General features: G+C 42.9%; 5 protein-coding genes across 9 annotated transcripts in view; 2 read left to right on the top strand and 3 right to left on the bottom strand.

Annotated features, from left to right (window-relative positions):
- Positions 1–184: 184 nt before the first annotated feature.
- LOC137586602 (beta-lactamase-like protein 2 homolog) lies at positions 185–1,487 on the top strand. 2 transcript variants are annotated; one of them, XM_068302700.1, is made up of 4 exons: positions 185–394; positions 470–639; positions 753–962; positions 1,025–1,487. In XM_068302700.1, the coding sequence occupies exons 1-4, from the start codon at positions 186–188 to the stop codon at positions 1,405–1,407; spliced, it is 972 nt and encodes a 323-aa protein (XP_068158801.1). In that variant the 5' UTR covers position 185; the 3' UTR covers positions 1,408–1,487. The 2 variants fall into 2 exon arrangements, with proteins under 2 accessions (XP_068158801.1, XP_068158800.1); XM_068302699.1 differs by having other exon boundaries at positions 735–962.
- On the bottom strand, positions 1,488–4,191 carry LOC137586601 (pre-rRNA 2'-O-ribose RNA methyltransferase FTSJ3). The gene is given in 4 exon segments (XM_068302698.1): positions 1,488–2,151; positions 2,209–3,181; positions 3,183–3,230; positions 3,232–4,191. Coding segments are annotated over 4 exon segments (2,484 nt in total). The 5' UTR covers positions 4,090–4,191; the 3' UTR covers positions 1,488–1,546.
- Positions 4,192–4,317: 126 nt separating this feature from the next.
- Positions 4,318–13,655, top strand: part of Flo2 (flotillin-2) — an 87,926-nt gene continuing 78,588 nt past the window's right edge. For 2 of the 4 annotated variants that reach the window (XM_068303006.1, XM_068303002.1), the window contains exons 1-2: positions 4,318–4,358; positions 6,555–6,716. In XM_068303006.1, coding sequence (XP_068159107.1) covers positions 6,668–6,716 — 49 coding nt within the window. In that variant the 5' untranslated portion in view covers positions 4,318–4,358; positions 6,555–6,667. Of the gene's footprint in view, positions 4,359–4,726; positions 4,751–6,554; positions 6,717–13,655 lie in introns of those variants that run through there. The other 2 variants (XM_068303004.1, XM_068303003.1) reach the window with 2 other exon arrangements.
- Positions 7,622–9,539, bottom strand: LOC137582629 (glucose dehydrogenase [FAD, quinone]). Its single transcript, XM_068297245.1, has 2 exons — positions 9,407–9,539; positions 7,622–9,345 (listed from the first exon to the last, which is right to left on the bottom strand). Exons 1-2 carry the CDS (start codon positions 9,537–9,539, stop codon positions 7,622–7,624), a joined length of 1,857 nt encoding a protein of 618 aa, XP_068153346.1.
- On the bottom strand, positions 10,252–12,280 carry LOC137582620 (glucose dehydrogenase [FAD, quinone]). Its single transcript, XM_068297233.1, has 2 exons — positions 12,130–12,280; positions 10,252–12,069 (listed from the first exon to the last, which is right to left on the bottom strand). Exons 1-2 carry the CDS (start codon positions 12,278–12,280, stop codon positions 10,346–10,348), a joined length of 1,875 nt encoding a protein of 624 aa, XP_068153334.1. The 3' UTR covers positions 10,252–10,345.

Below are 13,655 nucleotides of genomic sequence, written 5' to 3'. Positions count from 1 at the left end.
ATGAAATTTAAAAAAGTGCACAAAGTAACCGATAAATTTTGCTCCGATAATGTCAACTAACCGATATGTTTGCTCCGATAATGTCGATTAGCCGATAGGTTTGCATCGATAATGTCGACTAACCGATAGGTTTGCTCCGATAATGTCGCCTAACCGATAAATTTTGCTCCGATAATGTCGTTCAAATGCAATTGGGTGGCAACTCTCAATGCCAACTGATCAGATTAAATTCAGATTTTTATTCTGATTTTAAAGTTAAAACTGTTTGCGACAAGATGGCATTAATACCGCCGGTAACCCGACTCACATCCTCCATAATACGCATCCTGGGCTGCAATCCCAGCCCCATGACGCTGCAGGGTACGAACACATATCTCCTGGGCAATGGTAAAAAGTATGTAAACAAATATCCAAAGTCCACTTGACGAAAAATTTCTTTATTATCATCATGATCATATAATTTTATCAGACGCATTCTAATTGACACGGGCGACGAGAATGTCCCTCAGTATATTGAGCATCTCAATGGTGTGCTTCGTCAGGAGCAGGCCTCCATTGGCACCATCATACTGACCCACTGGCATCACGATCATGTGGGTGGCGTCAAGGACATTGTCGGCTCCAAGCTGGTAGATAAAGGTAAGTACATTTTATCGTAAACGTTTTCATGGTTATGGTTTCAATTTGGGTGTTTGTTTTGTCTTTGTCTCTATTTAATTTTTCTTTTGCTAAAGTGCTGCCCCTCAATCCAGATTGCCAGGTATACAAATATAAAAGGTCCGATGACACTAATCCCTGCCCCGAAATCCCGTCACATATTAAAGTTCACGAACTAGCCGATAGCCAGGAGTTTGCTGTGGACGGCGCCAGTGTTCGTGTGGTACACACCCCGGGTCATACTACCGATCATGTAGTCCTAACCACAAACGATGGCACTCTCTTTAGCGGTGACTGCATATTGGGTAAGATTCTGTTCCAACTCTTTCATCAGCATGTCACTTCAATTTCTTTCTATCTTATCTAGGTGAGGGCACAGCAGTCTTTGAGGATCTCTTCAACTACATGAAGAGCTTGCATAAAATACTCGATTTGCAGCCGCAGCGCATCTATCCCGGGCACGGCAATGTGATTGATGAGCCAGTGGGCAAGATTGAATACTACATTCAGCATCGTAATCAGCGGGAACAGCAAATATTTGAGTTCTTCACGGAACGTCCCAATGAGCGGTGGCAGGCAATGGATGTTGTTCGGGTGGTGTACAAAGAGACACCTGAAAATCTTTGGCCAGCTGCCGCTTACAATGTGGGCCATCATCTTAGTAAATTACAAAAGGAAGGCAAACTCGTACTGCTGGATCAGGAGGAGCAATACTTTGCCTACCAACCAGGCAAGACCAGTTCGCTTTAGACTCGACCCTTCGCGTCTGAGGTCGCAAATTTGTTTTTGAATTGTTATTAAATATGTCGATTTTTTGTATACACCAAAAATTCGCGTACATTTTTTTGTTTATATATTTATAAGATTAATTCATTTACAAAATTTATAACTAGCGTTTGCCCCTGCCACCACTCCTACTGCCTTTGCCTTTGCTACCCTTTTCGCGTCGCTTCTTAGCGTCGAGGGAACGTTTATCCTTCTTCTCGCGGGGATCTACAACACGATAACGTCCCTTCACGCCGGCGGGACGACGGGCACGTCTGGAGGCCGTGTGTTTCTTGGCGACTACATAAGTAATCTCCTTCTTCTTCTCCTGGGCCTTCTTGTAGACCTTCTTAAGCTGTTTGGCTTTCTCCTGAGAGGTGGCATCGGCATTCTCCATAATCTTTTCAGCCATCTTTTTGGCCTTTGCTAGACGCTTGGTGACACGACGCTTCTTACGCGCCTTGGCCTCCATTACCTTCTTAATGGGACGCACATTGAGCTCTTGCACCTTGCGCTGATACTCTTCTGTCAGCTCCTTGGGCACTGGCTGTGGTTTAGTCATATGCTCGCGTTCTTCTTGCACAAACCAGGCGGGCAGATTCTCATCGTTGAATGCATAACGATTCCAGGCAGCATCAACCAGGTCACGTCGTGTCTTCTTGCCACGAACGAGTAGAGAACCAAGAGCCAATTCCTCTTCGGTAAGGCGCACCTTTTTCGCCTTGGGCTCTGAAATTAGACATTAATGAATTGTGACTAAAATATTTTGTAAATAGTTTTTCCTACCTTTGCTCATATCACCAGCCACTGCGTCATCTCCATCTAGCTCTTCCTCCGACTCGGAGGAGGATGACTCCGAACTGCTCTCCTTGGCATCGGTCTCATGGCGAGCCCGTCGCTTGGCCTTCTTGCCCAGGGCCAAAGTTCCAGTGTCCGGCATGAGAGTACTTCTATTGGTCTCACCCAGCACTGAAACACCCTTAGCCTTGTACTCTTTGGCCAAATTGTCCAAATCGTAAGTCTCTTCGTCATCGTCGTCTGTTTCTATATTCTGGAGATTGTCCTTCTCATACCAGAGCTGGACCCGCTGCTGGCGTTTTGTGTCCTTGTCGCGAAAGTCGCCCGACTTGATAAGCGGATGCTCTCCGCGCTTCTTCTTTTTCTGCTTGCCCTTGGCACTGGCTCCATCTTCGTCGTCGTCACTGAGTCCCAAGCCCTTGCGATCGTAGTCACTATCACTATCCTCTTCCTCACTTGGCTCCGGCTCATCATCGTTCTCATAGTTGGCATCATCATCCATTCGTTTGTCATCTTTGTCATATTTCTTGAATTTGGGAAGCTTTGGTTGCTGTTCCGGCTCGCCTTCCACATCGAAATCGGGCTCAATGTCAAGCATTTGGTCCAACTCATTGGCCGAGCTAATGCCTTTTAAGTCGAATATCTCATGCTCTGCCTCTTCCACAGGACCATCGTCGCCCTTGATAACCATATTGAGGTTCATCTTTTCGTGCAGCTTGGCTTTGGTCTTGAGAGTCTTTTTGCGTTTGCGCTTCAAATCTTTTTGCTCCTCATCGGCCAGAGTTTCAATTTGCTGCTGCAGATCCGCATCCTCCATGTCCTCAATCTCCTCTTGAGTCAGGGGTTTTGGTGCTGACTCTTCTACCACCAAAGTCTCCTCTTCTGCTGCTTCCGTTTTAAAGAATTCATCTTTAATAGCCTTCCACCAGAGAAGCAGCCCTTTAATATCCTTGCGGCCCAAAAACCTTAATATCTTTGCAACATTCCAGGATCTCTGTTGTGGTCTTTTTTATGACGGGCTATGCGCTCATCGTCTATGCGTATAGATCCAATGCCTTGTAGAGCAGCTAAGGCATTCTCCGCCTGCATAAACTCAGTGGCGGCCAGATCATTCCTTAGGGCTATATCCTGCTCAGTATAGCCCTCTGCTTTTATGCGCTTTTGTTTCTCTGGATGCAATAAGCTGCTCTTCTTTTTGCCCTCCAAATCGAGCTCCTCGAACACATATTTGGAATCAAGCAGTCGGGGATCTATGCGATCTGGAGCTAAATAACCCTGACAAACCACAAAGATTTCCGCAGATTCCTTACGCGAAGCACTGGGCTTTGTGGCATGAACCTTCTTAAACAGCTGCTTGAGAACCCAAAGCAGAGCATTGTAATCCTTGGATCGAAAAACTTTGGTCACAAACCAACCGCCGCTGCGGAGGAACTGTGTGCCAAGCTTTAGGGCATTGAGGGTCAAGCAAATCTGCTGATAGGCATCATAAAGCCAATTTCGACCCACATTAGGTGCTCCGTCATGCAACACCACATCTGCCTTCCACGACTGTAGTTCCTTGGTTAAGGACTGGCGACATTTCTCTGTGGTAATGTCCTCTACAAGGCCAATGCAACCGCCAATGGGTCGAATGGGAAACAGATCCACACCTATCACGATGCTAGATACAGGCATGTTCTGCTTTGCCACCTGCATCCAACCACCGGGAGCCGCACACAAATCTATGCATACCTGCGACTGTTGGAGGAAACCGAATTTCCTATTTAACTGTATTAACTTGAAGGCGGCACGTGATCGGAAACCTGTCTCCTTGGCTAACTGATAGAACTTATCCTTACGGGTCTTTCCTACTTTGCTCTTTTTACCCATTTCGCCGTTACTTCACGTTCCAAATGGTTAAAAAAAAATAAAAAACGAGCAACGCGCTCCAACAGTTGCACGTGTTTGTGTTTTGGAATTGAATTTTTCCTCTTCTTTCCAGCTATCGTCTATCGATAATTAAATATGACCACATGTGTAATCGATTATTAGTATCTATTATCGATTGCTTTTAAGTCTTATCGATTCGAATGATGCTATCGATGGTGCCATCGATGGATTTCCCAACACTACAGTTTAGTTGGAAGTTGAAGATTGCGGTAAATGGAATTTGCTTCGTTTTTTTTGTTTTTGTTTTGTTATTTTTTTTTGAAGTGATAAACAAATTAATTAATTGCCATAATTTGTAAATTTACAAAACTCGCCAAGTTGCTAACGCTGAATTGGAGTGCAAGATACTACTAGCATTTCGCAACGCAGAAAACAATTTTTCGTTGCTCTGGAAAACAATTTCGTAGCACAGAAATTATGATTAAGAACAAATCAGAGAATTAATTTATTAACAATAAAAGAAAACATCCCCATTCGTTCAGTCTAATCCAGTCAAACGCATAACTCGTGTTTAGCATCAAAGCGCGGTTTTTTGTTTTGCCCGGCTTCGAAAAAAATAGTGTTAAATTGTGGAAAAAATACGACAAAAATACGTGAATGTGTAATGCATTTTGTTAATGCTATTAACTACGCTTATTAACATAAAATTGCATATAAATAGTTAACAATACCAAGAATAACAATTGCAACTTGTAATTCTTGTTTACCTTCCAATAAGAATTCTCTGTAAGCAGTGGGAAGTGGGGAAAGGGGAGATTGAGAGCAAGCGGGCGTAAATCCACCCCCCCGAGTGAACCGGAGGGTGCGTTTGTGTGCGTGTCTGTATGCTTCTATTTTATATACATACATAAATACACTTTTTGTTGTTTATTTTTGCATATTTAATTAATCGAGCAGAAAAACTCAATTGATAAATAAAAGAAGAATGATGAGGTCATTGATAAGAGGAGAGCTTCTGTCTCTTTCAATCCATCCATCTCTCTTCATCCGAAGCGCCCAAGTACTTGAATTTGTGTCTATGCCTGTTTGTGTGTATGTGTGTGTGTAGGTACATACATATACATACCGCACCCCTGCTTCAAAGTTTACGTCATGCTCTGGCCACCTTCTCCCTCCACAACAACAAAAACAGAAACCCATCTGCCTCTCTCTCGCTCTCTTTCTCTTCCTGCCCGCACTCTCCCACGCCACATTTCGGTTCTATTTATTGCTCATGCTTTTTATTTATATATAATATACATATATACGCTTTGATAAAAAATTAAAACAAATAGCAAGAAAACTAAAGCTCTATCAAGTGCTTTTTGTTTGATTTCTAACGAAAGAACTCAAGTGAATTGAATATATGTATACATTCGATTTGCACATATATTTATAAGCAATACATAAAGCCAGAATCGCCTAACCAGTTGTTGTCGTTGTTGTTGTTGGTAACGGCAACTGAAACAAGAGTCGTCGATACCCTTGCAAAACGTTTAATAGAAATGTATATCAGGATTGCTAAAATAAAGCAATCTTTTAAGATTTCGCCAACAGAAATGATGTCACAGATTTTAAGTGCAGGGTGTACCCAAGTCAATGCAGCAAGGGGGGACCCGCCCGCCCAAATTCCAGATGTCAAATTGTTCATACTTTATGCCAAACATACTCGTCATCTTGTAGCTTTTAATTGATATGTCTGTTAAATTGATTAAATTAATATATGTATTGCCTCTATATTCCTACTTATAGAGTTAACCTTCAGGCAATTTGTTTTCTCTCATAATTAAATAAGTCGTAGGTCCTTGCAACCTTAAAATGTACAAATTTGACACACATTGACCCGTAGGTTCTCAAAGTTGAACCTTTTTGTGGTCTAACCTGCCTTTAGCTTGAACAACTAGAAGGAAGAGAACTTCATTTAAACCACCAGTTGATATAGGGTACTTGCATAATCGACTCAATGTATTCTCTGGCATTCTAATTGATAGACTTGATAGGTAGAATGATAGACGGGAATTATCCCCCCACACACACACTCACAATGAAGAAATAAAATAAAAGAACAATTAACTAATTTCACAATGGTACGTGCCATAGCATTAGCATCGAATTTGGCTCAAGTCAAGACCCCTAAAGGGAGAGAATTATCATAAGCGAAAGCTTTCTAGTGTTGAGTTTTTTAAATTGTGCTACAAACGAATATTCCCAGCAGGTTCAAGGCTTGCGAAAAGAGCAATAAAAACATAAAACCCGTGTGTTCCATATCCATATCCATAACAAAAAACAAACGCAAAGCTCATCAAGTGTAGCCTGCTTTTAGGCGGTCATTAAAAAGCATCCACGTCTCTCGTTCTAAAAATTCTATAAATTCACAACCTTAAATTTGTTTTTATTTTTTTTTTTGTTAATTTTTTGTTGTTTAGTGCAGTGCAGTGCAGCAGCAATAATATAACAAAAGAAGGATCCTCAAGCCGCAAGGTAGTTGACGACGACGACGAAGTATAAGAAGAAGAAGAAGATCCTTCCGTAATTAACCATGGGTAACATACACACAACGGGCCCGAATGAGGCGTTAATTGTTTCAGGTGAGTACAAAAGACAATACATACGCTATGTAAAAGGGGAAAAGGGAAACAACAAGAGCAACTAAAACTCCACTTGCTCTTTTATTCTCGTTCACACTTGCATCTCTCACCGCCGTTTAGCGTGGTGATGCGTAATTAAAAAACCGCTTGTTGACAGACAGTAGACAACCATTAAATAGGGTTGCCACTGCACATACAAAGGTGTGCAATTTGTCTAGACCCTAATTTCACATGGTTACGACATTTGCACACATTTGAAAACAGTTGTAATAAATTATTTAATAAACGTCCTAAACATCCTGTTGACAGATTAAATTGACCTTATATGATATTTTTTTTTTGTGGTTATAAAAAGTCCAATATATTCCAGTTACCTTCTGATCTTTGGATTTTTCAATGAATATAAATTTTCCTGATTGGGGCACTTTGACTTGGCTTAAAATCAGGCAGGCTGATGATGCATATTGAATTTTTGTCGTTGAAAAAACAACAAGACAACAATGACAACAATCAGTGTGGAAAATGGAAACTGAGCGACACACACAAATACAAACACCCCTGTGGAACAGCATCCCAGTTCCGTATCCGTTTTGACAATTTTATGAGTGGAGCTGCTACTAAAGTCGTCGGCATCGTTCCCAATGCGTCAAACCACCCCAAAAAAAAAAAATAAGAACAAAACGGAAACAAAAGCAAAACAACAACAAAACTTTTTCAACCCCAATGGTCTTAGCTTAGGCCTTTTTTCGCTATATATTTCTTGGGTTAATGCACTCTAGTCGCCTGTCCGATTCTTCCCCCACTCCCACATCTTACACCAAACCCACCCAGCCACCACTGTCAAAATTCAACTCGTTGTCAGTCGTTAGGTAATTTCATTTAATTAACAACATCAACAACAAACTCTAATTCCATTCCGAACGTATCATATCAGCTGCCTTTTCGCCAATCATAAATGCTGCAGCATTTGTATGAGCCGTGGGTGGTAATGGAATAATGCTGGTATCCACGACACGTAATCGACGCATGCCATGGACCTTCAGTTGAGGACTTACCACCGAAGTTGGATCATTTTCAGGTCCCATGCGACAGGTGGCCACCTGATGATGCAACGTATAGGATAAAGTGCGAATTGAGCAGCGCCAATAATCGTCCGAGCCAAATGAATACTCCTCACACCCGGGTACTGAATGTTTCAATAATTTGGTACCTATAGCTTTTAGAGCTGGCATTTCAGCAATGCGTAATGTGGCCTTGATGCCATCTAATATATATTCGACATCCTCTTCGGCTATAAAGTATTTTGGATCAATTTTAGGCCATGTCAAGGGATTGCGATCATGTAGCCATAAACGACCCACAGATGCAGGATGGAAATGCATTACCAAAAGCGTAAAATGATCCTGTTGAGCCACGGCCAGAGGTCTATACACTTTATTATAGATCTCATCTTTGAAATTTGCCCCTAGCTTGAGAGCTGTCCCCTCATCGCTGGCCAAACTGCCGGCTACTAAAATTAACTCCAAGTCGGGCCAATCTTGAGGTAATTTGGACCGTGGACTCTTGAGGAAAGCCAAAGCTTCAACACCACCGATAGAGCTTAGCTTTGTGGCTGGGTTACCAGCCAAGAGGAAAGATAGGACTTCTGCTGGCGTAACACGAGATGTGAAGATTGATTGGCCCGTAGTATTGGTCACAAATGTGGGTCCAAAATGGCACATGTGATCATAGAGACGTTTGCCCACAGGCAGTGCTTGAATCAAAGGTATGCCAATAGCCTTGAGATTATCCTCAGGTCCTATGCCCGACAGCATTAGTAACTGAGGTGAATTAAAGGCTCCCGCCGAAAGTATGACCTCTTTGCGTGCTTTAAAAGTGAAGGACTTCTTTTGATAATTAAACTCTACTCCATAGGCTGTCTTTGTTTCCGGATCAATCAGAATTTTAGTCACTCTGCTAAATGGGAAAATGTGTAGGTTGGGACGATAATCGCGAATTGGTCGTATATAAGCCGCATAAGCACTGTGTCGTCGTCCATTCTGTGTGGTCGCCTGGACATATGACACGCCCAATTGTGATTCACCATTGTAGTCGGTGCGCGGCAGACCAGACTCCACAGACGCCTCTACAAAGGCATCCGCAATTTGTGTGCGGAAACGCACATATTCAACACTCAAAGGTCCACTATGATTGTGATACGGCGAATGCTCGAGGCCAGTTAAATGGGCTCCCTCACTTCTTAGGAAATAGGGTAAGACCTCCTCATAGCTCCAGCCATGGTTACCATTCTGCGACCAGGCGTCAAAATCTCTGCGATTACCGCGATTATAGATCATATAATTAATTGAACTTGTGCCGCCCAGACCTTTACCCCTGGGTAAGGCGCATTCTCGATTATTCATGCCAAAACAGGATAAACGCTGCGGCACCGAATGATAACCCCAATTGGAGGCAGTTTGCTGCAATTGTCCGGCCAATGCTGGTGTCAGATGAGCAATGTTTTCTACCCCGCCAGCTTCCAGCAATGCTACATTCCAAGCGGGGTTCTCTGAGAGTCGAGCTGCCAATGCACAACCAGCGGCACCGGCTCCAACCACAATAAAGTCATAGGTAGACGATTGCTGGGGAACTACAAGATGGCAATCCCTGTAACCTCTGCAGTGACATGGTCAATAAAGGTTCACACTTACCATTGGGGCGCACTGCTTGCTCTAAGAGATTGACAAAACCAAGCTGCTGTAATTGATCCAAGAAACGATTATCAGCCAGGGACCATGCCGCAAAAAGCGTCACCGTGGCAAGTGTAATCAGGCATTGAGACATTTGGTCAACTGAAGTGCATACGAACAGTGGAAGGCTCTTTTAAGCCCATTGAGTGACTCAAATCTCAGGTCTGGCGACAAACCTTTTACGGTTTGGCATTAAGTATGCGTTAATTTGCTGCCCAACAGCAACATTTAATTCGCTAACTGATATACCCTAACATAAGCGACAGAGTAGTACACACTCGAAGACTTCATTGAAGGCAAGAGGAACTTAAAATAAAGTTTCGTGAGATAGAATCTATTCTAATTGCTCAATACAGTCACACTTTTGTACAATGTTGCATAAATGTTGCCAACACTACTTTTATTTTTTGCTGGTAAAGAGTATTTAACGGTCGTTTTGAATCATTTAGGTTCTTAAGTTGGGTGAATGGCTAAGAATGACGGCATTCTCACTTTTTGTAAGTGTTGCATTCCATTTACCGAGTTCATTTAACTTTGGCGCGCGCTTCGCGCACTTTCTGTCAGTCCTTATTGATGAGACATCTCACACACACACACACCCTTTCACACATGTATGTATACACAGGTTCGAGCATACATACATACTTACTTGGGGAACTCTCTATCAGTTTCAGTTCAGTTTAGAGTCCAATACATTGAACTGGCCTGAGAAACTTGTTTGACTTGTTCTTGGCCCTGCCCGTCGTTGGCCCAATGTTTTATTAAGCTAGGTCATGAAATGGCGTGTCATTCCCCGCGTTTAGCGCTTTCTTTTGAAGCTTTCATTACGAATTTTTTATTGACCCAATTTTATAGATTCATTAACACATACACAGACACAAAAGCGCTGTTGTCCATCGGTCAGTGCGTCCAATCTTCTCTGATCATATCAGCTGCCTTTTCGCCGATCATAAACGCTGCGGCATTTGTATGCGCCGTGGGCGGTAATGGAATAATGCTGGTATCCACGACACGTAATCGACGCATTCCATGGACCTTCAGTTGAGGACTTACCACCGAAGTTGGATCACTCTCGGGTCCCATGCGGCACGTGGCCACCTGATGATGCAACGTATAGGATAAAGTGCGAATTGAGCAGCGCCAATAATCGTCCGAGCCAAATGAATATTCCTCACATCCGGGTACTGAGCGTTCGAGTAATCTTGTACCGATGGCCCTTAGAGCCGGCATTTTGGTTATACGAATGGCTTCTTTTATGCCCTCCAGCAAATGTTCAACATCTTCTTGGACAATAAAATATTTTGGATCTATGCGTGGCCATTCAAGCGGATTGCGATTATGGAGCCAAAGTCGTCCCACTGAAGCTGGGGCAAAGTGCATGATGAGGAAACTGAAATGATCCTGTTTGCGGTCAGCCAAATGACGATACATCTTGTCATAAATTTCGGGCTTAAAGTTAGCACCACGAGACAATGAAGTGCCCTCGTCGCTGGCCAAGCTGCCGGCTACTTGAATAAATTCGATATCTGGTTGGGTGGAGGGTGTCTTTGCTCTGGGCACTTTGACAAAGGACAAGGTCTCAACCCCACCAATGGACGAGAGGAAGGTGTCGGGACGGCCAAGCAGAAACTCCTTGAGTACCGGTGGCCCCACATTCGAGGTGAATAGAGATTGCCCCGTCGTGTTGGTTACAAATGTGGGACCAAAGTGGCACATGTGATCGTACATACGTCGTCCAACTGGCAGGACTTTTACAATTGGTATGCCTATGGCTTTTAGATTATCCTCTGGTCCTATACCCGAGAGCATTAACAACTGCGGTGAATTGAATGCCCCCGCCGACAGTATGACCTCTTTGCGTGCCTTGACCTGGAAGCGTCTTCCCCCATGCGTCAGTTCTATGCCATAGGCCGATTTAGTGGCCTCATCGATGAGAATGCGGGTAACCCTGGCCAGAGTGAGAATATGAAGGTTTTTACGATATGCACGAATCGGTTCTATATACGCCCTGAAGGCGCTATGACGACGACCCTTCAACGTGTTGGCCTGCACATAGGAAACACCCAATTGTGACTCGCCGTTGTAATCGGTACGTGAATGTCCAGCTTCCTGGGCAGCTCGAATGTAGGCATGAGCCAACTGTGTGCGATGACGCACATCCTCGACACTTAGAGGTCCACTGTGATTGTGATAGGGCGAATGTTCCAGGCCATGCAGCTGAGCCGATTCGCTACGCAGAAAGTACGGCAGGACCTCTTTGTAGCTCCAACCATAATTGCCACGCTGTGACCAGGTGTCAAAGTCCCGTCGATTGCCACGATTATAGATCATAAAATTGATTGAACTTGTTCCACCCAAAACCTTGCCTCTGGGTAAGGCACATCGCCGGCCCGGCATGCCGTAACAAGCATGACGCTGCGGTTGGGACTCGTAACCCCAATTCGAGGCAGTCAACTGCAATGATGGAGCCATTGCTGGGATTTGATGTACCAAGTTTTCAACACCGCCAGCCTCAATCAAATACACTTGCCATTTGGGATTCTCCGAGAGACGGGCAGCCAATGTACAGCCAGCTGCTCCAGCTCCAACTACGATAAAGTCGTAACTCCTATCCGGTCGTGGCACTATCGATAACCAACGAATTTTACTCGGGAATCAATCACAGCCAACAGTCATTCACTTACCATCAGTGTAAAGCGGCACGTTGACTATATTACCCAGACCCAATTGCTTAAAGGTCTGAGCAATATTATCCACATTTGGCTGAGATTCACCTAGCCCAAGGGTGGCTAGTAGTATACAGATTAGGAAACACAGTTCCACAGGCTTTTTCATCCTTTCTCTCTGGCTCTCTCTCTCTCTCTATGTGTGTGAGTGCGATCTTCTCGCTGTGACCAGTCTTTGACAACTGGCCAAGTGAAAACTGTTGGCTCACAGTCGTTTAATTAATATCTGCTGGCAATGTGCAGTGGAATAAATCAACATATTTCTACACAAAAAAAAAAAAAAAAAAAACTAAGACGGTTTTAAGCCAAGTTTATGACTTCATCGTTTATGTTTTCTGCAGACCTTGCCATACCTAAGTATTACAGTATTGTAACTCATGCATGGCTAAATTAATCTTTAGTATATAAATAGAAAGATCACAAATGAAGTTTATATATTTATAAAAAACGTTTAAATCGGGACTTCAATTAGAATTAAAATTTTTTTAAAGTTTCCCTAGAAAAGTGAAGAGTATTGTAAAATTTTTGAGTATATGGCACAAACATTAATTTTAATTGTTTAACTTTATGTAATGTGGAATCATAAAAACAACAATTCTTCCAATTCTCACTTCTGTTTTCATAATCTTAGCAAAGTATTTTAATAGTTAAAGATTTAATATGGGCTTTATGCCCATACATTTCATATGCGGAATAGCGTCTTGTCACCCAAAAGCAATAACATGAAGACATAACTAGACTTTGGATTAGGTTAAAGGCCTTTGAACATCTGTATTTAGTTTTGGCCCACTGTAGCACCATCATCTCGTTCCAGTTTGGTTCTACTCTGCTGATCTTTCTTGGTTTCTTAGGTTTTTTTTTTTTTTATTTTGATTTTTATTGCCACTTGCTAATTTCGAGCTTTGCGCTTGTCTTTTCGTTATATGTTTGCTTTTACCTTTGGCTAAGCATCTTGGAATCTCTCTCAGCATCTCTCGGCATCTTGCCATCTTGTGGTTCATTGGCACTTTCATCGGGTTCTTGACTTTGCCTGCCTGCGAGCCGTCAGCCAACCAGCCAGCCACCAAGCCTCTTCAACTCGTTGTTCTCATTTTGATTACGGCTTTTCTTTTTTTTCGTTTTTGATGTTTTTTGATGGGAACTTCAACCCCCTAGCCCGGCCTAGACTTGGCTTTTCCCATAACGAAAACATAATTACACGGCCCACCAACACAACAACAATAAAAAACCATATTAAAAAAAAAATGCATCTCATTGAGTGCAGGAAAAAAAGAAGAAAGCAAAGCAGATTAAACGAATTTCCGTGGAGGGTTGCAGAAACAACCCCAAAACACGAGTAACCACAACATATATAGCCTGGCCACCCTTTTTGTAGCAGATTTTTATTCAAGTACGGGAAAAAGGATCTCGCAAACAGCTATTGACTCCTTGTCCATGATGTCCACCACGTCCACATTATCTCTCTCTTGTTTAGCTTTCGGTCG

The sequence above is a fragment of the Drosophila tropicalis genome, unplaced genomic scaffold (assembly GCF_018151085.1).
Source record: "Drosophila tropicalis isolate 14030-0801.00 unplaced genomic scaffold, ASM1815108v1 contig_158, whole genome shotgun sequence".
Classification (NCBI taxonomy): domain Eukaryota; kingdom Metazoa; phylum Arthropoda; class Insecta; order Diptera; family Drosophilidae; genus Drosophila; species Drosophila tropicalis.
Note: the sequence above shows the minus strand (reverse complement) of the source record. Positions and strands in the feature narration are given on the sequence as shown.

Bases quoted from the DNA above. Each gene is read 5' to 3' on its own strand.
- LOC137586602 (XM_068302699.1), top strand. From the start codon at position 186: ATGCAATTGGGTGGCAACTCTCAATGCCAACTGATCAGATTAAATTCA. The intron at 395-469 runs GTATGTAAACAA...TAATTTTATCAG, and splicing joins CTCCTGGGCAATGGTAAAAA to ACGCATTCTAATTGACACGG. The intron at 963-1,024 runs GTAAGATTCTGT...TATCTTATCTAG, and splicing joins TAGCGGTGACTGCATATTGG to GTGAGGGCACAGCAGTCTTT.
- LOC137582629 (XM_068297245.1), bottom strand. From the start codon at position 9,539: ATGTCTCAATGCCTGATTACACTTGCCACGGTGACGCTTTTTGCGGCA. The intron at 9,346-9,406 runs GTAAGTGTGAAC...GCCATCTTGTAG, and splicing joins GCAAGCAGTGCGCCCCAATG to TTCCCCAGCAATCGTCTACC.
- LOC137582620 (XM_068297233.1), bottom strand. From the start codon at position 12,280: ATGAAAAAGCCTGTGGAACTGTGTTTCCTAATCTGTATACTACTAGCC. The intron at 12,070-12,129 runs GTAAGTGAATGA...GGTTATCGATAG, and splicing joins CGTGCCGCTTTACACTGATG to TGCCACGACCGGATAGGAGT.